Source organism: Tasmannia lanceolata, unplaced genomic scaffold (genome assembly GCF_043159265.1).
Source record: "Tasmannia lanceolata isolate RefF3 unplaced genomic scaffold, GAP_Taslan_0.1 ptg000006l, whole genome shotgun sequence".
In the NCBI taxonomy this organism is placed as follows: domain Eukaryota; kingdom Viridiplantae; phylum Streptophyta; class Magnoliopsida; order Canellales; family Winteraceae; genus Tasmannia; species Tasmannia lanceolata.
This window is the reverse complement of record NW_027518683.1, coordinates 7,936,884-7,962,210: the sequence shown is the minus strand read 5'-3', so window position 1 is coordinate 7,962,210 and position 25,327 is coordinate 7,936,884. Positions and strand designations below refer to the sequence as shown.

Genomic DNA, 25,327 nt, shown 5'->3' with positions numbered 1-25,327 from the left:
CTAAGCTAGGATGCCTAAGACACCTAGACCTCTATCTTAGACTCGATCTAAAAGACCGGACTAGTTATTAAAGCTTCTTGAACGATTATTTAAATTCCAGTGAATTGTAGATTTTAGGACACCCTATATGCCCTAACTAAATGCAGGTTAGCCCTAAGCTAATGCAGGTGGTTCCTACAATCTATGTGTAACTAGGCTGTATTTCCTAAGGAAAACAATGGGATCACTAGCGCATTCTAGACCTAGTCATCAGTCGGCGATGTGAATCGCCAACTGACCGGACGGAGGCGCTCCTAGCTAGGACAAACTCCTAACTCTAACACAAACACACAATAACCACAACAAATCAAAGACAAACCCCCTAACTCTAAAAGAAACTCTTCATCTAGGAGAAACTCCTAACTCTAAAGGAAGAGCTTTTTGAAAACACGGTTTTAAAGAAGAAAGGTTAAAATATATTTATTTACAAAGTTTGGCTGGACCTGAGATAAGAATCTCAAGCTGCACTACGTACCTCGTGGAAGAGGATCAAGCCAACGTAGTTCGAAACGAACTCTCAAACTACGCTTCTAAAAGAAACACTCACACTTCAGATTTTTTAAGGTTTTTTATATTTTTCAAATATTTTTGATATTTTTAAAGTTTTTAAATATTTTTGAGTTTCAAATTTCTGATGTTTTTGGATTTTAAAGCTTTTCCAATGCTCTAAACCTTTAAATGTTTTCAATCTTAAAGGGAACACGCAAGTAATACCACAAACTAGGGCAAAGCCCTAAAGCAAAAGGGGAAACCCCGGATAAGCAACTAGCGTCTCAAAGAGACAAACCACAACACGTAAAGAAGTGTCCCAAGAACAGAGAAAACAATCTAAGATCCCAAGCAGGGAAGGCTCTATATGACTGAGTTAGTCTCAAACAAGGATGAATGACAACAAATCTAAAGGCGAACTACTAACTAACACACTAAAAAAAGAAGAGCACAAATGAGTCAGAGACTCACTAAAAACACTACCAAGAAAGGGGTAAAAATGAGTCAAAGACTCGCCAGGAGGAAGGGTTATTCTAACATGAGGCTAGGTAAGCCTCCTAAAGGAGAAACTCTCTACAGGAGACAAGGCTTGTCTCCGAGACACAAATGACGTAAAAAGGAATAAGAGACCCTGTGCATATTTGGCAAAGGTAAAACACCCAACCGGGCCGGACAGCTACCTAGCCCTAGGGTGCAACAAATGTGCGACCCAATACCCATAAGGGTAGGGGTATGAAGCCAAGCCGAGTAGGATGTTCTCCCAAAACCAAACGGCGCACAAAGAGGAGGTTTAGCAAGAGAATGAGACCGGGCGGGTCTAAAAGGAATAAGAGACCTTGTGCATATTTGGCAAAGGTGAAACACCCAGCCGGGCCGGACAGCTACCTAGCCGAAGGGTGCAACAAATGTGCAACCCAATACCCATAAGGGTAGGGGTATGCTGCCAAGCCGAGTAGGGTGTTCTCCCAAAACCAAACGACACACAAAGAGGAGGTTAAGCAAGAGAATGAGACTGGACAAGTCTCCTATATACAAAGGAGGGGTATGCTACTTGGACTGAGCAAGTCCCCTAAGGATGGGCTTGGGCTAGCGCCTTCATCGCCCTCGCAATGAGAGGGGATTCTAGTATCTAAAGAAATTTAACAGAAGTCTATAAGACTGTGTTAGTCTATCAAAAAGAGAAGAAAAGGCTACCAGATAATCGCAAATTCCAATTTATTCCTATAAAAATAAATCAAGTGCTAAGCAAAGAAGAATTTTCAATAGAAGAAATACACAATCTATAGCAATCATAAAATGATAAACAACATTAATTAGTCCAGACCAGCCGCTGGATAGCCTAATAAAGCAAGAAACAACATTAAACACTTCTATGCCCAACCACAAGTACCACTGCCCCGATATGGGGGTGAAATCAGATGATGCTAAAGTAATCATCTGATATCACAAATGCACAGGATAATATTTCTAAGCCCGCCTTGAGATCAGACAGTACTCATGTCGATAATATCGAATAGAGTAGTCATCGGATCTCCTTCTTTCCTAAAACAATTTATTTAAATAAAAGACAAGTTTATGATCCTCAAGAGAGTCTCACCTGAGCAGTCCATTTATTATCGTCCTCAAAACCTAACTCAAAGATTAGTACAAGAGAAGAATATATATAAAAAAGAAATCAAAAGATTATGATAATTCTAATTTATACAAATTGTAGTGCGTAACAGGGGGCATATCTGAAAGGTTGAGTAGGCCTACTAAACAAGAGAGGAGAGCGCTACTTAGATTGAGCGAGTCCCCTAAAGATGGGCTTGGGCTAGCGCCTTCATCGCCCTCGTGCACATGAAAATCTGATCTGAACTCTTTTTCTAACAGGTCAACAATGATCGGAATTAATGCCTGAAAATTGCAGGAAATCTCTGAAGAAAGAATGGCTTGCTGGAAAAAACAGAGGGGTCACGATTGAAATGGGTTTGCAAGAAGGAGAAATGGAGGGTGTGGCTGCTGTTGGTGAAGACAATGGTGTATGGTCGGATTCCGGTGAGAATCCGACCGGAGAAGGTAACCGGAGTTGGGTTTGGGTCTTGCTAGATGTGGATGAGATGGGTGATGGGGGCAGCAGAAATGATGGAGAGGTCTTGGAGGTGGAGATTGCAATGGAGGAGGGTTTGGAAAAAGGGGAAAATGGTGAAAATGATGGGAGTGGTGTTTAGAGATTGAAGATGGTGGTCGGAATTTGGGTGGGCTTCTCGGAGAAGATGAGATATGGGTTGGGGATAATGGGATTTGGAGATGGGTTTGGATGGAATAGGGTTTGCCGGATTCCGGCGGGAGCTACCGGAGAAAATGGAAGATGGGTTTTAATGGGGGAGGTGATAGTGAAAATGGATGATGAAAATAGAGGGGTAGTGGAGGTGGCTGTGGAAGTGGTTGAGGTGGGTTATGGAGAGATGGAGGAGGAGGGTGGAGGTTGGCACGACCGGAGAAGATGAGGGAGATGACCGGAGGTGGAAAAGAAGAAGAAAATGGGTGGTGGTGGGTTTCAAATAGGGATTTTGGGTAGAAAATGAGATGGGTTCGAAGAGGGGTTTGGGTCTTGCAGAGGAGAAATTGAAATGGGTATTGGGGGTTTTCGATGGTGGTGGTGGTGCCGATGATGGCGGTGGAGGAGATAAAAGAGGTTTACAGAGGTGAGGGTCGGTGGTGGAAGAAGGATGGTCGGACTTTGAGAATGGGGTAGATGGAGAAGAAGATGGGTTTGGGGGTGAAAATGGAGACGGGCAGTGGGTGGTGGCTAGCCGTCGGAGGAGGTGGCCGGCCGATCGGAGCTCCGGCACCATTGCCGGAGGAGAAGCACCCTCCCTTTTTCTGCAAATCCTTCTCCTCCTCTTCTTAATCCCTGAAAATCTCAGATTCAGATCTGAGATTTTCTCAAAATCTCAGATCCAAATCTGAGATTTCTCCTTCTCAATTTTTTTTTTTTATTTTTTAATCAAAAACGAAATGATAAATTTGACCCCTCTAATCTACCCGTGGACAACCCCCTTTAAGATGATTCACCCTCCCTTTCTACATCTGTACTACGCACATTCTCTCGGCTCGTTGGCTAGGTGAATGGGTTCAAATCTCGACGAAATTTTGTGAGGATCTGGACGGGACCCTAATCTAAGTTGGGGTTAAATTTGGGGCACGTACTCACTCATTTGGACAGGGTTTTGCACAATCAATACGAATTTGGGTCTGGTCAAAATGGGGTGTCTACAATGACTGGTGGGGCATCCCGTCCCATCATACTTGTCAAGATCAGGTACTGTGAACTTAGGAGGAAGAACAACTCCCGGGACTATCATGAAGTCGGACATGCTCAACTTCTTAGGGCCTTGGAACTTCATGCTTTCCATTTCTCGGGTTAGCTTATCCAACCTATCTGTTATCGCTCTGCCCTCATTGGCTCTCTCCAGATGAGGGAGACAATTATCTTCTGCATACTGCTCATCCTCGACATCGTCTTCGACATTCAAAACAGCAAGCCTGGCCATTGCAGGAGGTGGGGGAGGTATAAGTGGAATTTGCCGGGGTACAGGTTCTTCAGAAGCAGAACCTCTATCACTTTTCAGACGGACTATCTCCTCACTCATACTATTCATCTGTTGGAGCATAGACTTCATCAACTCATTCATCTCGGCCAGAGTATTTCCAGATTCAGCCATAGGTTCTGGTGTGGGTTGAATAGAAATAGGTACTGCAAATGAGTGAGGTCAATAAGGTCAGACTCTCGCCATGGAATCGACAAACACTAGAGTTCAATATAGGACAATCAAATGAAAATCCCATATACAAGCTGAGACAAAAGATGATACGAGTATATCCTCCCATGGATAAAATCCGGCAGCATAACATCTATGCAAGGAAATGTGGTAAGATAAGCACATAGAGTTTGTGAGCAAGTCTAAAGGATAATGACCAAACCCAAGGTATCTGAAAGAAAATCGGCAGCATGACGGCTATACTAGGAGGGTCTCAGCAACTAAACATGAAGAGTATGCCGTCATGGTCAAGATAAAGCAGGGCTCTCAGCAAGAACACACACTCCGGTAATGATGATGGCAAGATAGACTCATAATCGACATGCGGAGTGATCTGATCAGGATCGATCAAATGATCAGGCTTACGGAAAACAGATCATGACTAAAAGAGCCAAGAATCTGATGATAATCCACAGAATGGATAGATGGGGAAAAATTGATTAGATTAGAAGGAAACCTAACTAAGAAGCAAGCCCTAATCTAATAATAAATATATACATATATATACATCCTAACCAGGGGCACCAACCCTAGTCTAATCTAGCGCAGCCAAGAAAATCTTGACCCAGAAGTGTCTGTGAGTGTACTAGATAACGCGGCGGGTAACCACGGTGTGACTTACCCTTCTACACTACATGGGTAGGCTGTCTTCTATCCTAGGCTTACATATGCTGGTCGCACATGTTCGTCCTATATGAGTACATATATATAGTGTCCTAGCAAGGGTTCCCTAATTTTGGTTCTAAAGGGAGAAACTAATATATATACATAATATAATGAAATAAAAGTAGGGCCCGGGCATTTCTGCAGGGTACTATGCTTATGACCATACCCTTGATGTATAACGCCAGCACACCCAGCATTATACAAAGTATGTTCATTGCTCATCGGCTGCTGTAGAACACCAGCACACCCAGTGTCTACGGCTGCAGCTCCGGCGCATAGCTCAAAAATAGATACAACGGTTCCCATCTGGTACGCGTCATATCTATTCCCTGAGGCCAATAATGAAAATGATGAAAGAAATAAAGAATATGACAATGTATGATGTGCGATGTGTGAATCCCTTGTTTTATTTACGCGCCTACTTGGTGCCCCTGGATTTCTAACGATAAAGTTCCCATTTAACTCGATTTTGGCCCAAATTTCCTCAAAATTAGTAACAATGGCATTTTTACAGAGTTAGGCAATGTTTCAAGAAATCCCCAGCAGAGTCGCCAGCCTGTGGACCCCGATCGTGAGGACGGGCGTGAGGGGACGGGCCCCCGCGCGAGTCTCTCTAGATCGTCCACGTGAAGGAGAGCCCCACCAAGGAACTCTCGAAAGAGTGCCCCTCACAGCATGAGCGGCGATGTAAAGTGAGATACCTCTCGATTCGGGGACTAGCCCAGATTCGAGGCGTATCTTAAACAAAGAAGAGTCGCCATCCAAGGAAGTGGGCCCTGGATCCCATGCTGTGCTCTGTTGCAACGGATAACCAGAGATATAAAATAGGGTTCGTGCCTGATGACGAATGGGGAAGGGATTAGGCGCCCCCAATTCGCCCAAGTGCTAGCACCTGGTCTCTTATGCCATTTATTATTAATTTTGAAGAGTTTTGGGCGAAAATCATGCGAAATGAGAACGAATATCTTCGAGATAACGTCTAGCTAATCATGCATGTCTCGGAGATGAATAAGAAGCACACACAAAAGAAATGAAAGATATGTCGCCTAAGAATAGCTAGGTTATGAGTGCCATGCCTAATTGGTGTCTAAGTTCTGGTGGACAAGCACATGCATGCTACAGCTAAAGGTATAGGATCTGTACATAAAAATAAGAAAACACAGCAAAACACGCAACACAACACGACTCGACACACGACCCGACACGACAAACCCTAGACTCTAATGCAATACTTGACTCGGACCAGGATGGCCATCCATCCTAGCTGCACTACGTATCCCGGCCTCGGGAAGAATCAGAGCCAACGTAGTTCGGTGCCCTATTCTAAACTACGATGCCTAAAACTCTAGGACCGCTATCCTAGACTCGATCCACTAGACTCGACTGATGTTTAAAGCTTTTTGTGCGATTGCTTAAATTCAAGTGGATTGTAATTTTTAGGACTCTATATGCCCTAACTAATGCAAGTTGATTAGCCTTAAGCTAATGCAGGTGGGCCCTATATCCTATGTGTATCTAGGCTGTGCAACATAAAGAAAACCATGGGCTGACTATATGCTTCCTAGTCTAGCCATCGGTTCGACTAAGTGTCTGACCGATCGACTCGCGGCCTCCTAACTCTAGGGACACTCACACGACAGGACACACCATATCAATACAAATCAGGACCGACTCCTAACTCTAAAACACCCTAAATATCTAGGACAGACTCCTAACTCTAGGGGAAGATCTTTTTGAAAAGGTTTTGAAGTTTTTTGTATTTTGAGAATATTTGAAATGTTTATTTTTAAAGGTTTGGCTGGACCTGGGATGTGGATCCCAAGCTGCACTACGTACCCTGTTGAAAGGGATCAAGCCAACGTAGTTCGGACAGAATTCCTAACTACTCTGCACATGACTCAAGATTTTTTGAGATTTTTGATTTTTCAGATGTTTTTGAATTTTTAAGTGTTTTTGAAATGTTTTTGTTGTTTTCAAGTATTTTTGAAATGTTTTTGTTGTTTTCAAGTATTTTTGAAATGTTTTTGTTGTTTTCAAGTATTTTTGAAATGTTTTTGTTGTTTTCAAGTATTTTTGAAATGTTTTTGTTGTTTTTTTGACACCAGAGAATAAAATCCTATCATCATAAGGGTAGGGAGACTTCTGGAATCCCGCAAAGGTTGGACATCATCCTATACTTTGCGGGGGAACGAACAGGAAAATAACTCGGCAAGGGTTGGACAGCATCCTATACCTTGCCGGAGCGGGTAAAGATCACGACTTGATGAGAGGATGGACAGAATCCTAACCCCTATGATGATAGGAAAAATTCCTGGACTGACTGAAGGACTGACTCTCAAACTGGAAATTCTAAAAAATATATGCTAATGAGACAAGGCATGTCTCTTAAAGAGATGGAGGACAAATAAGGGTGTTAACACCATTTGCAAGAGGGTTGCACATACCAAAATGAAATGGGTTGCCATTATTAAAGTGAAGAGGGCTGTACAAACCAAAATGAAATGGGTTGCCATTATTAAAGTGAAGAGGACTGACAATATCAAGATGAGGGGGCTGACATATATAGAGTCGGTATGCTTGTGTGGGACCCGCTGTGGGACCCGCTGAGACCCGCCGCTGTGGGACCCGCTGATGTGGGACCCGCTGTGGGACCCACTGGGACCCGCTGTTGTGGGACCCGTTGTGGGACCCACTGTGGGACCCGTTATGGGACCCGCTGGGACCCGCTGTTGTGGGACCCGCTGTGGGACCTGCTGTGGGACCCGCCGATGTGGGACCCGATGTGGGACCCGCTGTGGGACCTACTGATGTGGGACCCGCTGTGGGACCCGCTGCTGTGGGACCCGCTGGGACTGCTGTTGTGGGACCCGCTGTGGGACCCGCTGTTGTGGGACCCGCGGTTGTGGGACCCGCTGATGTGGGACCCACTGCTGTGGGACCCGTTGATGTGGGACCACTGCTGTGGGACCCGTTGTGGGACCCGCTGCGGGACCCGCTGATGTGGGACCCACTGTGGGACCCACTGTTGTGGGACCCGTTGTGGGACCCGCTGATGTGGGACCCGCTGTGGGACCCCGCTGCGGGACCCGCTGCGGGACCCGCTGATGTGGGACCCGCTGGGCCCTGCTGTTATGGGACCCGCTGCGGACCCGCTGTTGTGGGACCCGCTGCAGGACCCACTGATGTGGGACCCGCTGTGGGACCCGTGTAGTGCAAAGAATGAATAATTCTAAAATAAAAACTGAACTTACGCCAGCTATAGGAGGAACAAGAGATCCAGGAAGGTGTTGACAGAGTCGTGCTTGTGTGGGGCCCGCTGATGTGGGACCCGCTGGAGGTGGGGTGGAGGAGATGTGGATGCCGGTGGAGCTCCAGTGGTTGGTTGGGAGGATGCCGGAGAAGGTGGTGGTGATCGGTGGATGGCCGGTCGGAGATGGGTTTGGCCTCGCCGGATTCCGGCTGGATTGCCGGAGGAGAAGACTCTCTCTCTCTCTCTCTCTCCCTCTCTCTCTCTACAGATCTCTCCTCTCTCTCTCTCTCTCTCTCTCCCCTTTGCAGATCTCCCTCTCTCTCCCTCTCCCCTCTGGTTTTTCCTTTTTTTCTTTTTCTCTGGTTCCTCCTTCTTTTTTTTTTTTTTTTGTTTCTCCTTCTTTTCTTTTTTTTGGTTTTTTTCTTTCTGGTTTTTTTCTTCTCCAGTTCCCTCCCCTGGAATTTTCTCTCCTCTGGTCTTTTCTCTCTGCGAGAGAGAAGAAGACTGGGGAGGCTCTCATGACTCATCATGAGAGAGGATGATGGGTTTTTTTTTTGTCCCCCTCTTGTCCCCCCCCCATTTCCCATTTTTTTGCAAAATAATAAATAAAAAAAAATAAAAAATAATTTTCAAATGGCATTGGATGCCATGCGAAAACCAAAACCACTCATTACGCCCACTTTAAAAACGAAGAAAATGATGACCGTCCTTATTCTCTCTTTGACCACATAAGCGGGTCCCACAACAGCGGGCCCCACACAAGCGGGCCCCACGCAAGCGGGTCCCACATCAGCGGGCCCCACATCAGCAGGTCCCACACAAACGGGCCTCACAAAAGCGGGTCCCACACAGGCGGGTCCCACACAAGCGGGCCCCACATTCTCTTTTGCTCGGATTAATTTCATTCATTTTCCGTCTGACCTCGGGATTTTATTCGAATATGCGGGTTTAGGGCCTTGTCAAAATGGGGTGTCTACACTTTACAGACATGCATCGTCGCACCAGAGTCAATCCACCAATCATTGCCATCTTCAAGCATATTTGCCTCTGAAATCATGGCGACAAACTTTTCTTTGTCTGTTGGTGCACCCGACTTCTTATCCTTAAGAAGTCGGCACTCACTCTTGTAATGGCCTGGTTTGCCACAGTTGAAACAAGCACCCTTTCTTTTCTTATTCTTATTAGTATTCTTTTCAGGGTGTTTGTTTCTCTTCCAATTGCCTTTTCTTTGTTGGTTCGAATTCTTGACATTTTCCACCAAATGGATCTTAGAGGATACAATTTCATTTTCTTTCTTGTCTCTGATTCTTGACTCTTCCTCAATCCTGAGGCATTGAGCCAAGTCTTCAATAGACATTTCCTCTTTCTTGTGTTTTAGACTTTTTCTAAAGTCTTTCCAATTTGGTGGAAGTTTGTCAATAATTGACGGGACAATGAAGGAATCATCAAGAAGGATGCCTTGCAAATGAATTTGATTAATTACATGTTGTATTTCATGTAATTGATCAATAACAGACTTATCATCTACCATTTTAAAATTTAAAAATTGACTCACAGTGAATTTCTTGCTACTGGCATCTTCCGCCAAGTATTTGGCTTCAAGTGCATTCCAGATTTCACTTGCTGATCCCATGCCTTGATATATGTCAAATAGTGTATCTGACATAGCATTTAGGATGTGCCATTTGCAAATGTAGTCATCCTGTTCCCACTTCATCCTTGCACGAGCCTCCGCCAAAGTTTCATTTTCATTTGCTGACGGCTTTAGAGTAGTGAGAACATGGACCACTTTGAGTGATGTCAAAATGAAGTGCAACTTCTTCTGCCAGCGCTTGAAATTTCCTTTGTCGAAACGTTCGAGTTTGACAAAGTCTTGGGTCATTTGACGAACTGAATAAAGTGCCATTGAAACAACAGTAGAAAAATCTTGTCTTAAGATTGTTGGAAATTTATTGAGGGTACTGTTGATGATAGAAAACAGAAACTTGTTGCTTCAAGGCGTGATATCACTTTCCTTAAGACAAGATTCGCCCCCACTAGTAGTGTGCAAAGGGGATCCGCGAATTGCCTCCAAGATACAATGAAGCCTAGTAGGGAAGCCCTACTAATGTTTGATGACGCGTAGCACTAGCGGAATCAAACCCGAAATGCCCTTCCGAAATTTCAAGCCTTAGAAATCTCTAGATTCTGTTTCTGCAGAAAAACAGTATCTAGAACAGTAAACAAAAAAAAAACAGTATGTAGAAATACTTGGGGATTTTTGTAGGAGTGTAGAAGAGAGTGTGAAATCAGTCAGAATTGCCAATTCGATTTCTATCTGAAATGACTGAAGTTTGCACATTTTTATAGACCATCTGGTGTCTTTTCAGTGTGAAAAACACCTCTACAGGGCACCTTTCCAGAATGTTTGAAATCTGACCGTTAGATCGCACCCATTGATATTGAACGGTCCTGATCGATCCTAGATGTGACTGTTGGCTTGAGTAAAACCTCTCTCCAACCCAGTCATCGTTAGATCAACCATCTATGGTGTGGATCGCACCCCCTTGGCACATGACCGTTGGGGAAAGGGACACAACCCATTTGATCACACCCTTTGACCGTTGGAGTCATGGGTCCGTTGGGCCGACCGTTAGGCCCGAACCGAAGCCCAACCCAACTGAACCATTCGGCTTGATGGGCCTGCGAACCATTTGACCCACCCATCCGACCGGTCCACCTTCATCCTGATCCAACGGTGCAGATCAAATCTGGAAAAATTAAAGGCTCCAATCGCCTAAAAAAGCGCCTAAAAAAGCGCCAAAGTGCGCCTAAAAAAGCGCCACGCCGCGCGCGCGCGTGTGCGAACGGTGCGTTGCACCGTCCCGCGGGTCCAACCATGGGTTCAACCCAATGTGCAATCAACAAGAGTTAGAAAATGTAGTGCTTTATAAGCCCTTCTCTTTCTTTTCTCTCATCCGATGTGGAACTATCTTTTTCAACTACACTTCTACATCCTTTTGTAAAAGCAAATATTTCCAAGAAAACATTTTCTTTTTCCCAAACGCTTTTGATAAAACATTTTCCAAAACACTAAAACATGTAATATACCTGATTTTGAAAATGCAAAATCACTAACAAGATTATCTATTGATTCTTGTCGAGTTACATTACTTATCCTCTTTTTTCCTCCTTACCATACCCGGTATTTTGTCATACAACTGATATCAATCCGAGGCTTGTGCTCTCTACAGTGCAGTAATGGGTCAGTTCATATGTAATTAACTTATAAACAAAGTGTACAACTGTTTTCTCTGATCAGGGCTATATATGCATTCATTTTTGTACAACTTTATTTTCCTGAGATGGCATCTGTTGAGTTTTTACTTCTAATTTGCAAATAGTACAGGGGTGGGAGACTTGCCGATCCTTTACTGTTAAAATGTGGTTTTTCAGGTCTGTTGTGAGGAACTGTCCCACATCACCGCCCTACAAGTGGCTTCACAGCCAGATGGTCCAGACCATTCATACGGCAAATACTGGAGGAATAATTTGGATCATGTACATGTGTGACACATATATAATGGGGACCAATACCAGAAGGAAATGATATTTCTACCCACTTGTTTTTTTGTTGGGTTACCTCCTTTTGTTTGTCTTTTCCTGAAAATGACTTCATTTCTACGAGACAGGTAAAGACTGGTAAAAAAGCTGAAAAGTGGGTGGAATATCATTTTCCAGACCAAAAGATAAAGACTTGTAGATCCTAGACTTTTAGGTGGTGGAATTGCTGCCATGTTCTTTCTGCTTTGCCATGGTGAAAATAAGTGCAATTTTGAAATACTAAACCTTCTCGTTGAAATTTAAACTGATGTGAATAAGGCATATGATCTACCTGGCCTTCATAGTTCATCTAAGCATCCAGAATCTCTTTATTATATTATCTGAGAATTATGATACACTTTGTTGGGTAGCTGTGATTCAGCCTGCACCATCCCTCATAAAAAAAAAATCGAATTTCACCCCGTCATCACACTCCATTAAAGATGTCTTCCATTAAGAAAATCCCTCAACATGTTTCCCCTTTGCCAAATGTTTGGGCTCCCTTGTTTATGTAGATGCTCCACAAGAAACTTCTTGCTTGGATGTTACACCCTAATTCAGATCTGTAATAGATGGTACTCAATTGCTCAAAATTAGAGGTGGCATATCTTCTATTAATGTTTATTTGAGAGTTACTAAGAAGACACGCCTGAATTAGGGATGTCCCTAACAGCCAGGCCACTGTTGCAACGTGTATATAAGAAGGGCTATTCTTGTCATTTTATCAAACAATGGCAGGCTGTTTTTGAACAATCTTAACGCAAGAGTGTCCTCATAACATTTTCCATTTTTAAAACATCTTAAGATGTGATAAGAATCTATTGACACTATAGTCCAAATTGATAAAGGTGTACGATGTACAACTTCCACACAATAATTAAGTAGAGACCTGACATCCATGTGACACAATAATTGAATAATCCTATGATATAAGGACGATCAATACCATTCATCATGTGGATAAGTATTATGTGAATAACATTATGTTGGTGATTGATCATCAGATTTGGACTATACACTTTGTAACAGCTATGTAGTTCTAACTCCCTGTTAAGCCACTGGAGTGATGATTCCTACTACAAGGGAGAGAGATACAAGAGCAGGTGAGGTTATCTCCAGAATTTTTGTTTTTTCCCTTTTTGGAAAGTAGCCAAGCACCCTTAATTCCTCATCAAAGGGAAATGATATTTTCGACCTACTTTTTTACCAGGGACAGCTCCCTCTAGTGTAAAAGAGTAGTCATAAATAGACTAGTAGGGGCTGTCCCAAGTAAAAAAGAGGGTTGAATTAAGTTATCACTTCCCCATATGAAATTGTCCATGGTGTTTCCTTATAGTAGGGCCCACTTTATTATAGGACTAGATCATTCCTATTACCCAGTCAAAGGCCAGTCATTAACTTCAACAAATGAAAATTGCTTTCATTTTCACCGAGAAATTAGAACTAATATTTCTAGTAGGGCACGGCAGGTCACAGGTGGGTACGATGTTCTTTAACTTTTGTTTATGCTCTGTTTGGTTACGTTTTTTTGAGTAAAATAGCAGGGAATGTAATTCTCCTGATTACCCAAAGGGTGTTTGGTGGCGATTTAGCAAAAATTAGAATTTTGACCGCTGGTTATGTCGGGCGATTGTAGGTGACGTGTAACCCTCGAAATTTGCAGGACGAATTTCTCAAAATCGAAGGAAAAATGGGAGAATTTCTTAAGAAAATTCTTTTTCACCGTAATTGTCATAACTTTTTACTTTTGCTTTTAATTTTTTCCGTAATTGTCATATGTTATTACATTTTTTGTATTTTTTTCGTAATTTTCAAACTTTATATCCATTTCTCCATAATGTTTCATTTAAGACTTTATAACTTCTACTATTTTACTTCTTTTTTTGTAATGATTACTCCACATGTGCTTTGCACCAAGGATGGCCACATGCCAAGAAGTGGCATAGGAGAAGTTTGCTAGCAAATTCCTATAAAAAGAAAAGAAAATGTTATCAACACTACTGTTTTTTGATGAGGGCACTCTCACTTTATTAAAAGTACGGTATGGCCCACACCATAGGATGATCTAAACCGTCCATTCGATGGGCCATAGCCTAAATAGGTTATGCTCCAAAAATCATTTCCATAGGATGATCCTAACCCTCCAATCTGAATGTTAGAGGGTTGATCCTAACCCTCTATAGATCGGAGGGTTAGAATCAACCTATGGAAATAATTTTGGGGCATAACCTATTTAGGCTATGGCCAATCTAATGGTGCGGGCCATACCGTACTTTTGATAAAGTGAGGAGTGCCCTCGTAAAAAATAGTGCTGATAACATTCCCCAAAAAATTCTTAAAAAATACAGTAAAAAAGTACATCACCTACCCCCAACCAAACAACGTCCGGGAGATTTGCTGACAATCTCTCTTGACTGATTTCCTTTTGATTTCCTTTTGATTTCACTTTGACTTCTTCTTCTCAAAATCATCCACCCCACCCCACCCCCGCCCCGGCAACATCTACCAGCATCCAAACAGATAGAGTTTTCTTCTCTCTCTCTCTCTCTCTCTCTCTCTCTCTCTCTGACTTTAAGCTCACTAGGTTATGTTCCCACCTTCCCCCACGAATTTTCTGTTGACATGTAGAATGTAGGAAGGAACAAAGAAAGCAATACAAATCTGATGATGGGTAATGGGCGTGATCGCCCTTCATGGGCTTTTACGTTGTTAATCCAAGTTTCTCTTTGTATTGCTCTCTACATAGCCTTCTACTTAGGCAGTCCTCAGAGATCAGGCAACGGCACACGTAGAGCCCTTGATTTGTACTTTCTCAGCGTTAGAGTAGGGCATAGACCTTCTAACCAACAGACCCAACTTCTCAAACAGGTAACATTTCCTCTTCTTTAAATTACCTTTTGCTCTTTTTTATGCCTTGCAGTTTGTGTTTCTGATTTGTGCTCATTCTGTCCTCTCTTTTTTTCTGTTGGTTTTCTCGTATGAGAATTGTAATTCGTTTCTAGGTTGGGTCCTTTATCTTTATGTGTTACTTCATACAAGGAATTTGTTTTGTTTTTTGTTTGTTTGTGGATTTGGTTCTCGTTTTCTGCATCAATCACCCTACCCAGGTGTAATTATTTCATGTTTTATTTCTTGCTTCCATGATTCCATTTCCTTTTTCTTATTCTATCCTTTTGTGGGTTAGGTTTATTGGAGCCTTTTCTGTTATGTTTTACAAGAATTTCTTTTTTCCTGTTTGGGGACATATACCAACAACCAAAATGCTCACGGAGCCTTTGAATTAAGCACTAACCTAATAGCAAGAGAGCTTTTTGTTTCAATCTGTATCTTCCTAACGTAACAGCATTAATATTTATATCAGTTGTGAGGTAGAAGCCTCTGTCTAGTTACCCTCTTGAATAACACAAAGTAAAATAATCTTGTGATTTAAGAAACCACCTTCTTTATCTCGTGGAATGAAGGGAACCTTGAGTACTAAAAAAAGGAGAGATTGTTAATTCCATCTCATTCACATAATTCAGGTTTTCAGTATTTTTTGTTTTGTTTTGTTTTGTAGGTATGGTATTCCAAATTACATTGTACTTCAAGTGTTTTTTTTGTAGGTTTGGTGTTTTTTCCGAATTGCATTGTTCTTCTGTTTTCTGTTTGTGGGTTTGGTTTTGATTATGTAAATCATTATCTCCAACGTTATGATGGAATAAGGAATTTGATTCCTAATTACCCTCATTTCTTGGTTTTGTTTTTCTTGCGTTCTGAGTTCATGGGTAATGAAATTCTTATTCTTGATGAAGATGGAGAAGGTAGCAAAGATTCACAAGGTGAAGTTTGTGGTGAACGTCAGTGAATTTGGCAAGGATGATCCACTTTTGCTCAATGTAAGGTCGAGAATAAGAAAACTGGAAAATATATCATATCTCTGATGTTTATTCAAACTTCTCACCTTGAGGTCAATGCTGTATTTGGTCAGTTAAATGATATAGATTGCATCAATTAAGTGTAAGAGACTAACATATCTCTTTGCAGGGTACGTTGCATTTCCCATCATTGAAGATTCCCTGGTACTTCACCATTTCATAGAAAATTTCATGATTTGGGTATATTTGCATTGCATGGGTTCTTTTTTGTTTACTGAAATTTCTTGTTACAAGCTATTCATCATGCTTATATTGAGGAACTCATCCAAAATGCCCGATTTCTTCTGAAATACAATTAAGTATGAGTATTAATTCTTGTGTAGGTATACTACTAGAGCCTCAGAAGGACAAGAAATAGGATACTTCCTGAAGCAGATTACACTTCCACATGAGCAAATGTTGGACATCATTGGTATAGATACAGGATCACTTCATGTATGATTTTTCCCCTCATTCAGGCCCTTTAATTTTGTTACATCTTTATATCTGAATATTTCTTCGATTTTCTGAAAGCAAAATCCTTCTAACTTGGTGTCAGATGAAATAATTGAGTTTGTGGAATTTCCTTTTAATTGGTTTAAGAACCTCAACCATCTTTTAAAGGGATTTGAAAACTTCACTAAAGTCAGATTTCTGTCACAAGGAAAAAAAAATTCAAGTAAACTGAGTAAATTCATTAACAAAAATGATATAGATTAACCTTTAAGAAACAAAAACAGATCAAAGTATATCAGGAAAAAGGTAGGCAAAATTTTATATTTACATGAACAACAAAAACAGTACATGAAGAATAAAAACAGCAAAGTGTGTTGCCAACTTGCAGCTCGAACAACAGCATTTGCAGAATCCTTACTTGGTAACATGCTTGCAAGATTACTGAAATTAATCATATCAAGAAGCCTATCAAATGTCATTACCTATTGATGCAAAATCCTCCAAAGAGAGTTTATTCCATCTAAGAAATAAGGAAAGATGTAGTAGATGTCGGATCTCCTTCAAAATTCAAATAAAAATATTTTAGATATTTAACTTCAACTTTTAGGCCTGTCCTATTAACTTTTAGATCAATATATCAAACATCCTTCTTTAGAAGAGAGTTTGAGACATTTAACTTCAAATGATTTCAAAACATTTCATAGCTAGAGTACTGACATGAAAGCATTTCAAAACAATTTCTTTGTGAATGAATACAAGCTTTTCAAGGTATTTTTTTGTGAAAGAAACTCTCAAAGTTTCTCCTGTTATTGTATTATATTTGTATATTCTATATCATTCTGAATATAATGTGTTTGTTTGCATTTTCCTCTTTTGAAATCTTTCTGTCAGTCTACTAGATACCAGAACTATGTATGTCATATTCATTTTCTGCCAAATGTAATACTGGTGGAACTCTGTTTGGAAACAAGAACTTATAGAGAAAGACGGATTTCACAACACCGGAAAATCCTCTTCTCAAATAGTGAAACCAAAGTTTACACTAGCCCAAGATCAACAACCAAAGTAGAAGAAGAACAATGCCCAAAAGAGATGTGCTTTAATATATGAAAGAAAAAACAACACTACAAGACAAAGAACAGTAAAAAGAAGAAGGCTTCAAGAAGAAAGCTTCAATACATAGAGAAAATAAGGGCAAGTTAGCCTTTCCTTCAAATCTCAAGCTTGCACACAAGAGAGCTTCAATGGAGCTTCAATGGAGGTCTACAATGGAGGTCTTCAAAAGAGAGCTTAAATGGAGGTTTTGCTAGTGGAGGAGCTCTACAAAAATGAAGTAAATGAGAATAGCCTTAGTCAAAAGGAAAGTACAGAAGTAATGACTTTGGTAAGTGGTAGTGGGTATGTGAAAGTGGAGACTTTAATGCTTAGGATAGTGGTGGGTTTAGAGTTTCAAGTAGGGTTTGAATTTGAAATAGGAGGTAGTGGGAAAAGATGGAGCAAACATGTGTGGCTCACACATGTGCAAGCTAGGCAAAATGACCAACATGCCCATGGACACAAAAGTACAATTTTGTCCTCACTACATCTCTCAAAATAAAAATAAAATAAAAAGTAACCCAAAAAATACACTTTAAAATTTAACAGAACTCTGTTTGAAATATAACAAGACTCATTAGTAATTCTTATCAAATGATTTAAATTTCACTTTGCAGGGCTCCTTACATATGAAACAACCAAGTGACACTGGTAGTGATCAGTTGCATTGGCTGATGAAGACATTAGCAGCGACTGACAGTAAATGGTTTGTTATATGTTATGCCTTCCACTATCCGTTTTACTTGTGAATCAGTTCCTAGAAAAGGAAACTACTATCTAATTGGATGCTTTATTCATTACTAATCTGCACACCAATCAGACTTGATTTTCTTGATTCTTTAGTTGCATTTGAAATTTATCTGCATTGAAAGTTTTTCCTTGTCATTGACCTTATTTATTACGCACATCTGATCTTCGTTATTTTCAGTTACTTTTGTCTACTCGACTTATGCTATCCAAACTTTTATTGCAAAAGCTCACAATTACAAGTGATATAACCAGTCATCATTAACCTTGACATCATTGCTGTCATGATTTGATGTAGGAAACGTTCTAATTTTATGTAGAGTTCTTAGCAAGTTAGAATTTCTAATTCTAGATAAGCTAGAATCCTTGTTAGATTAGGATAGTTGCTATTTTAGTTTAGAGAAATTAGGAAACATGAAGTCTTTAAATATTGGACATTTGTGTATGTAAAAGATCAGATCTGGATGGAATAAAATTTCAGTTTCTTTTTATCTTTGCCTTGTGGGTTCAAGGATTCTTATCTTCTTCCTTGTAGATTCAAGGAATTTTCTCAAAGAAGACGGTGTTCTTCTTCTACCGGGTTGAAGACGGTGTTCTTCGCCTTTTCCGCACACTTCCGCCCGCGTCATGATTAAACCAGGATTTATAGTAATGAGTTTTATATGTTCCCTCATAGTGATGCCAGGTCATATGATCCCCATGCATACTATTTTTTATTTTCGGTTCAACTTTTTTGAATTACGATTTACTTTTATTTTACTTTTTTGTTAGGGATAATTACATTTACACCCCCTCTAGTTCCTTACACATCCACTTCCACCCCTATAGTTTAAAACATGACAAATACACCCCTGTAGTTTCAATCTGTTTAAGGTTTGCCCCCTCAGCTGAAGGTTCGTCCATAGATTGAAGGGTTAGGATGATCCGATGGAGCTGATTTTTTGGGCACACCCTATCTATGTCAGGACCCATCAAATGAACGCTTTGGATCATCCAAATAATGTGGGCCCATACCCGAATCCAAACACTACCAAAAAATCATCCAAATAAGGTGGGCCCACATTGTTTGGATGATCCAAAGCGTTCATTTGATGGGTCCTGACATAGATAGGGTGTGCCCAAAAAATCAGCTCCATCGGATCATCCTAACCCTTCAATCTATGGACGAACCTTCAGCTGAGGGGGCCTACGTTAAACAAATTGAAACTACAAGGGTGTATTTGTCACGTTTTAAACTATGGGGGTGGAAGTGGATGTGTCAGAAACTAGAGGGGGTGTAAATGTAATTATCCCTTTTTGTTATTGCAAAGCAAAAGGATAGATAGAAAACAGCAGGCCAAACAAGGCACTCTCACTTTATCAGAGAAGGTGACCCCACGGTAATATTGTTCCCCACCCGTGAGGTTCCATGTGAATGGATGACATCTGGAAAAAGTTTCCAGTTACAAAGGCCAAACAAGGCACTCTCACTTTATCAGACAAGGTGACCCCACGGTAATATTGTTCCCCACCCATGAGGTTCCATGTGAATGAATGACATCTGGAAAAAGTTTCCAGTTACAAAGGGCATCAAAGATCATCAAGAAAATCTCCACGACCCTGATGAAACATGTTCTTATACATATATGGCTAGTGCTAGAAAGAAATTTCAAGATTTAGCCATATATTTGCAGCAATGTTGGTACATGCTATTAAATAGCTATGTTTACATGAATAATGTCATTAATAGGTGTAATCCACTGCATTTAGATCGCCTTAAGCTAAATATTGACAAATATGGGTTAGAGAACCATGGAGAAGTGTTGTTGAGGCATTACTAGAGACCAAATGGCTGAAGTTAGATTGGTGTTCTCCCGTCAAATTGGAGTCAAGGTTTCTAGTGAAGCAGAGGTCTTAGCATTGAGGCGAGGATCAAGGGCCTTTTTTAGTTGAAGGAGATCCTTAAATCTTACTAATTTGGTTTTGGAAAGTAATTGGTTGATGAGGGAGTTGGAAGGAGGGAGCTAGTCCTAGACATTCACTTTTCCATATTTTGTAGTTTTATTTTGCACTTCCTATTAACGTTTGGCCATCTCAGTCAATGTTTTGTTATGCTCTCTTTTTTTAATAAAACGAATGCTGTTACTGTTCAAAGAGAGAAAAGGTGATTAATCCCTTGACAGCTCATCCTAGACATATTCAGACCCCAGGGCCAACCATCATCAGCTACGGCCTTATGTTTTGCACATCGGGCAATTTTTTCTAATGGAAAATTTGGACTTAAGGTGTTGTGAAATTTTAGTCTTGAACCAAATTTCTCTTCAAACCAGGCGCATAGTTGTTGGATATCATCCTCTGGTAGTTTGTGAAGAGCGAAAGCATGCAATGGAAGCAACAAAGATTTACGATCCCCTACATCATATTTTCCTAAAATATGGTGTGGTAAGATGATTATTGCATTTAACTAGTCCAAGTGAAATTTTCTGGGAGTTCCTTAAAGATGCTAATCTTAAATAAATTTCTTATGTTCATGTATATTTTCTTCAGAATGCTTACTTGAGCAAGCAGGGTTGCACTGGTCATTATACTCTCAACGAAGGTATTGCATACATTGGAAATCCTGGCAATACAGATGAAAACCAAAATGGATTCCTTCTGCATAGAGTCACCCCCCTAGAGATTGTGGGTATCTGTTCTTTGACAAGCTAATGCTTTTTATATTGGAGATTTTTTTTTGCAAGGTCTTTTATCTTATATTGGAGATTTATCTTACAAATAATACTCTCTAATCTCTAACCGATACAATTTTCTTTCTTTGCAGGTATCATACTATATTAATTCAGCTAATGAAGTAGTGTTCAAATCTAAGCTTCATCAACGGGGAAGAGAAGCCATGTGAATTCTCTCTTAGATCAATCATATTTCACTTATTGTTTGCATCTTCTCTCGTTTATTCAGTATTTACATAATTCCTTCATTTTTTGTAAAAAATCAATTGCATCACTGGACTTCATTTTATGCGAGTATTGTATATTAAGTTGGTAGTATCATTTTTGAGATAATCTTTCAAGTCGATTACTTAAATCGCTTGCGAGTGACTGTAGGATTCAATACAGCATTATTCTAATAAATAGAAAATGTGTAACCAATTCTTCCTTCTTGAAGCAATTCTAAGACCCAAGGCTTGATTGCATTTTCATCTCAAATGCCGCAGATGTTCAATCCCCATTTGCCATCTTACCCATGGAAAACTTTGATTGGAACATAACAGTGACTTGGGATGAATTCTTTAAACCAGAAAGCATGTAAGAGTTGTGTTCTGTTCTACAGCATGCACACACTTAGGTTTCCAAAGACAACTCTTTTTCTCCACAGAAGTTCTGGAAAGCTGTTGATAGAAGCTATCCAACATATTCACTTTGTTTTAAGCTTTTCTGATTGGCTCCTGGGAGCTTTTTGGGAATTATGTAGCCTCTCTTACAGTTGGTTAAAAAAAGTAAAGAAATTAGTGCCATTATCAATTTAATGATGCACTGAAAATAGTCAGTACTCAATAATGGGGTTTTCTCAGCTGAAGAATACAAGTTTCGTTTTTGTTGGAATATTATCACTTCAATGGTGAATAAAATATATCAATGGGGAGTTCTTTTGAGGAAGTTTAAATGTTTAATTAAAATTTATGGGGTTCTTATTTTGGATTAGTAATACACATATTTTCTTATTCATGTCCTATATTAAATGACCAAAATATATTTTCATTCAGGGAAATGTTATCAGCACTACTGTATTTTGATGAGGGCACTCCTCACTTTATTAAAAGTGTGGTGTGGACTGCACCATAGGATGATCCAAACCGTCCATTAGATGGGCCACAGCCTAAATAGGTTCTGCCCCAAAAATTATTTCCATAGGTTGATCCTAACCCTCAGATCTGAATGTTAGAGGGTTGATCCTTACCCTCTATAGATCCGAGGGTTAGGATCAACCTATGGAAATGATCTTTGGGCCACAATCTATTTAGGCTGTGGCCCCATCTATTGGACGGTTTGGATCATCCTATGGTGAGGTGCATAATGTACTTTTAATAAAGTGAGGAGTGCCCTCATCAAAATACAGTAGTGCTGATAACATTTCCCTTTCATTTATTGCCCCTTCAATAATTGCTATTGACTATCTCATAAGTATTGCATGACAAGACATTTAACTCTTGGTTTATTGCATCTTCAATAATTGCTATTAAGTATCTTATTTGTATTACATGACAAGGGACTTAGGTGTTATAAAATCTTATGAGGATTAATGGATGAGAAAAGTGTACCTACACATACGTGTAGCTAACTTAGCTACACCAACGGCTTAAAATACAGTGGGCTCCACATTGTTTGGGTGATGCAAACCATTTATTTGATGGGCCATCATATAGATAGGGTGTGCCCAAAAAATCAGCTCTATATGATCATCCCAACCCTACGATTTGTGGAGGCAAAAATGGACGCGTAAAAACCTTCACAAATTTGTTCATTTTTGCCTCCACAGTTTGAAGGGTGGGGATGATCCAATGGAGCTGATTTTTTGGGCACACCCTATCAATGTGAGGGTCTATCAAATGAATGGTTTGGATCACCCAAACAATGTGGGCCTACTGTATTTTAAGCCGTTGGTGTAGCTAAGTTAGCTACACGTATGTGTAGCTTCACTTAACTCTTATTGGATATTAAATACATTAAAAAATTATTGAAAACCGGGTCTCTCTCTCTTCATTATATGTAATACAATGTGCCGCGTCTGCTGGGCACAGTGGGTCTCACCTTTGATTGATTCAAAGTGTTAATTTGATAGCTCTTGCATTGGATCTCCACTAGCCCAAAATTAATACCAACTATGCAATAATGTGTAGTTATTTTTGTTGAATATGGGTGGTTAGAAATTACATATAGGCATGGTTCACAATCAACCACACAATCTGCATTATTGGATGTTATAGTGGCATGATTGGACTGAATTTTCAGTCATGGGAGATCCAAAGCAAGGACTATCAAATTCAGTGGTTTGGATCAATCAAAGATTGGACCCACTATGCCGTAGTAGTGCTCACATTGTATGCTGTCGCACCTATTAAGGCCATATTTTGCAACTATAGATAGGGTTGTTAGGGACGTTCCTCACGTGGGTGTGCCGTGTGCCTCAATCAAGGTTGTAAATTTCGGTTTCGGTACCAATTTCGGACCCCACCGAAATCAGAAATTTCTGCAAAATCCAAAATTTCGTATTTTAGTTCGAAATTTCATACTGAATTGAATTTCTGAAATTTCGGACGAAATTTTGTAACAAAATTTTTTTTTAAAAAAAAAATGACATTAAATCGGCGGAATTTCGGACCGAAATTTGGTAAAGGGCGAAATCCAAAATTTCGCCAAATTTCGGTTTCAGTCCCCACCGAAATCCGGCCGAAATCTAAAACTATGGCCTCCATAGAAGCTCTCTAAACAAATAATGAGAATAGAATATATATATATATATATATATATATATATATATATATATATATATATATATATATATATATATATATAATCATTTTCTAAATTCATGTAATTAAAATGATTTACCTTGTAATTTATGGGATTTGCTAGGCAATTTCGCGGAAAGCCATTTCGCGATGCCTTTTGCATGATAGAAACAGCCACCTCACTTGAATTAATTCAATAAGACAAAATATGCCAAAAAGTTAACGTGTGTGGCAGTTCTCATATACAAAAGCCAGCTGCGAAATGGCTTTTCGCAAAATTGCCTAGTAAATCCCTTTATAAAAAATATATAAATTTAGGGAATTGATATCAGCGCTCCATTGCTTTGATATTGATGCTCAAGTTTCTTGTCGTTTAGCAATTAAAGGGCTTGTGAGAGCTTTTTTGGAACTGTAATAACCTTTTCACAGTCCTTTAAATAATAAAAGACAAGAAACTTGAGCGTGAATATAAAAACATTGGAGTGCTGATATCATTTCCTTATATTTATGGTTTTTTCTTGAAATGAAATATTTATACAAGTTCTTGGGTACTTCATGAATAACTATACAGAATTACCAACTACCAAAGCACGACACCGTAAAAACTAGTTCGGAACTAAACTTTTCTCAAGCTACAAATGTGTTTAAGTCATCTAAATTACTCCCGGGATTAAGGATTTGTATTCTTTGCATGCATCATATTTCAATACATCTCTCCCAGGGTAGTTCTTGCTTTCTTATTCACGGATGGAGGTGAATGATACTATTGTAAGTAGGGCCAGCCTGTATGGACTAGGTGGGACCCGGCCTACTATGGGACAGGTTTAAAGGGCTTAATGTAACACGTTCTATTACTACCTAACCAATAAGCTAAAAGCTCCGAAGCCTAGATTAATCCCTTTAAAACTGTCCCTACCAAGTTAGTTCATACCTAATCTCATACCTACACATGAGCCACTTAGGATCGTAACAGTAAAATGAAACTTATCGATGGATAGTCAATAAAACAATTTCCTTTCTTTTGCCCAAAAACCCTAATAAATAGGCCGATAAATATCATCTTAGGATTCAGTAATTGAGATTAAAACAGCTCAATTTATGTGCAATAGTGGGTTCCACCCTTGATTGATCCGGTTCTCAATGGCGATATCTTTGATATCCGTTTACCCAATAACCATGAAATTCAATCTTAGAACGCGAACGGCCCCACATTCAAATATCAAAAATGCATTTATCCAAAACTTTTGGGCCATTGGGCATACTACATACGCCTATCAAGTGATTCTGATCAATCAAAGGTGGGACCCATTTCGTAATAGTGGGCTCCATTTTATAATGGCAATAATGCCCCCTAGAAATCCACACTTTCCAGTTCTTAGGAAATTAAAAAAAGTGTTCGAAACCCTAAGAAGAAAATGGAGACTATAAATAAGGTTTAAGGGGAGTCTTTTGAGCCTCACTCATTAGTTTAAGTATGAGGCTCTCACAGAGCGGAGGTTCCTAAGGGTGGTTGCCCCTCTCTGTAACAGAGCCGATGATTTCCATTTTATAAATCAACAACCCTTTTCTCTTTCTCTTTCTCTTTCTCTTTCTCTATGTATAGAGGCTATGATGATCACATTTGGTTTTTTGCTTTTGATTCTCAGACATGCTTCTTCATCTCATGGCTAGGCAACTTGGAAGGCCTCAGGCAACCGTTGCAGCCATGCTGAGAAGCACCAAATGTCTGAAAAAAGGCGAATCTGAGCCTCATAGTATTATTATTTTTATCCTTTTTTTTTCGATTTCCATGGATACTGAATATGTTTATTGAAACAAC

At 40.0% G+C, this 25,327-nt stretch overlaps 1 protein-coding gene across 3 annotated transcripts; it reads left to right on the top strand.

Moving 5' to 3' along the window:
- The first annotated feature begins 14,169 nt into the window (after positions 1-14,169).
- LOC143879521 (Calcineurin-like metallo-phosphoesterase superfamily protein) lies at positions 14,170-21,148 on the top strand. Of its 3 annotated transcripts, none has more exons than XM_077381952.1 (8): positions 14,170-14,697; positions 15,621-15,704; positions 15,853-15,887; positions 16,067-16,178; positions 17,891-17,979; positions 20,330-20,436; positions 20,547-20,681; positions 20,821-21,148. In XM_077381952.1, the coding sequence occupies exons 1-7, from the start codon at positions 14,494-14,496 to the stop codon at positions 20,633-20,635; spliced, it is 720 nt and encodes a 239-aa protein (XP_077238067.1). In that variant the 5' UTR covers positions 14,170-14,493; the 3' UTR covers positions 20,636-20,681; positions 20,821-21,148. The 3 variants fall into 3 exon arrangements, with proteins under 3 accessions (XP_077238067.1, XP_077238066.1, XP_077238065.1); XM_077381950.1 differs by having other exon boundaries at positions 14,176-14,697; positions 20,330-20,441; XM_077381951.1 differs by lacking the exon at positions 15,621-15,704 and having other exon boundaries at positions 14,171-14,697; positions 20,330-20,441.
- The last annotated feature ends 4,179 nt before the right edge of the window (positions 21,149-25,327 follow it).

What these genes read in the sequence shown, in the direction of transcription:
- LOC143879521 (XM_077381950.1), top strand. Translation starts at nt 14,494, where the DNA reads ATGATGGGTAATGGGCGTGATCGCCCTTCATGGGCTTTTACGTTGTTA. An exon ending in AGACCCAACTTCTCAAACAG is followed by an intron (nt 14,698 to 15,620) that starts GTAACATTTCCT and finishes TTCTTGATGAAG; the next exon opens with ATGGAGAAGGTAGCAAAGAT. An exon ending in ATGATCCACTTTTGCTCAAT is followed by an intron (nt 15,705 to 15,852) that starts GTAAGGTCGAGA and finishes ATCTCTTTGCAG; the next exon opens with GGTACGTTGCATTTCCCATC.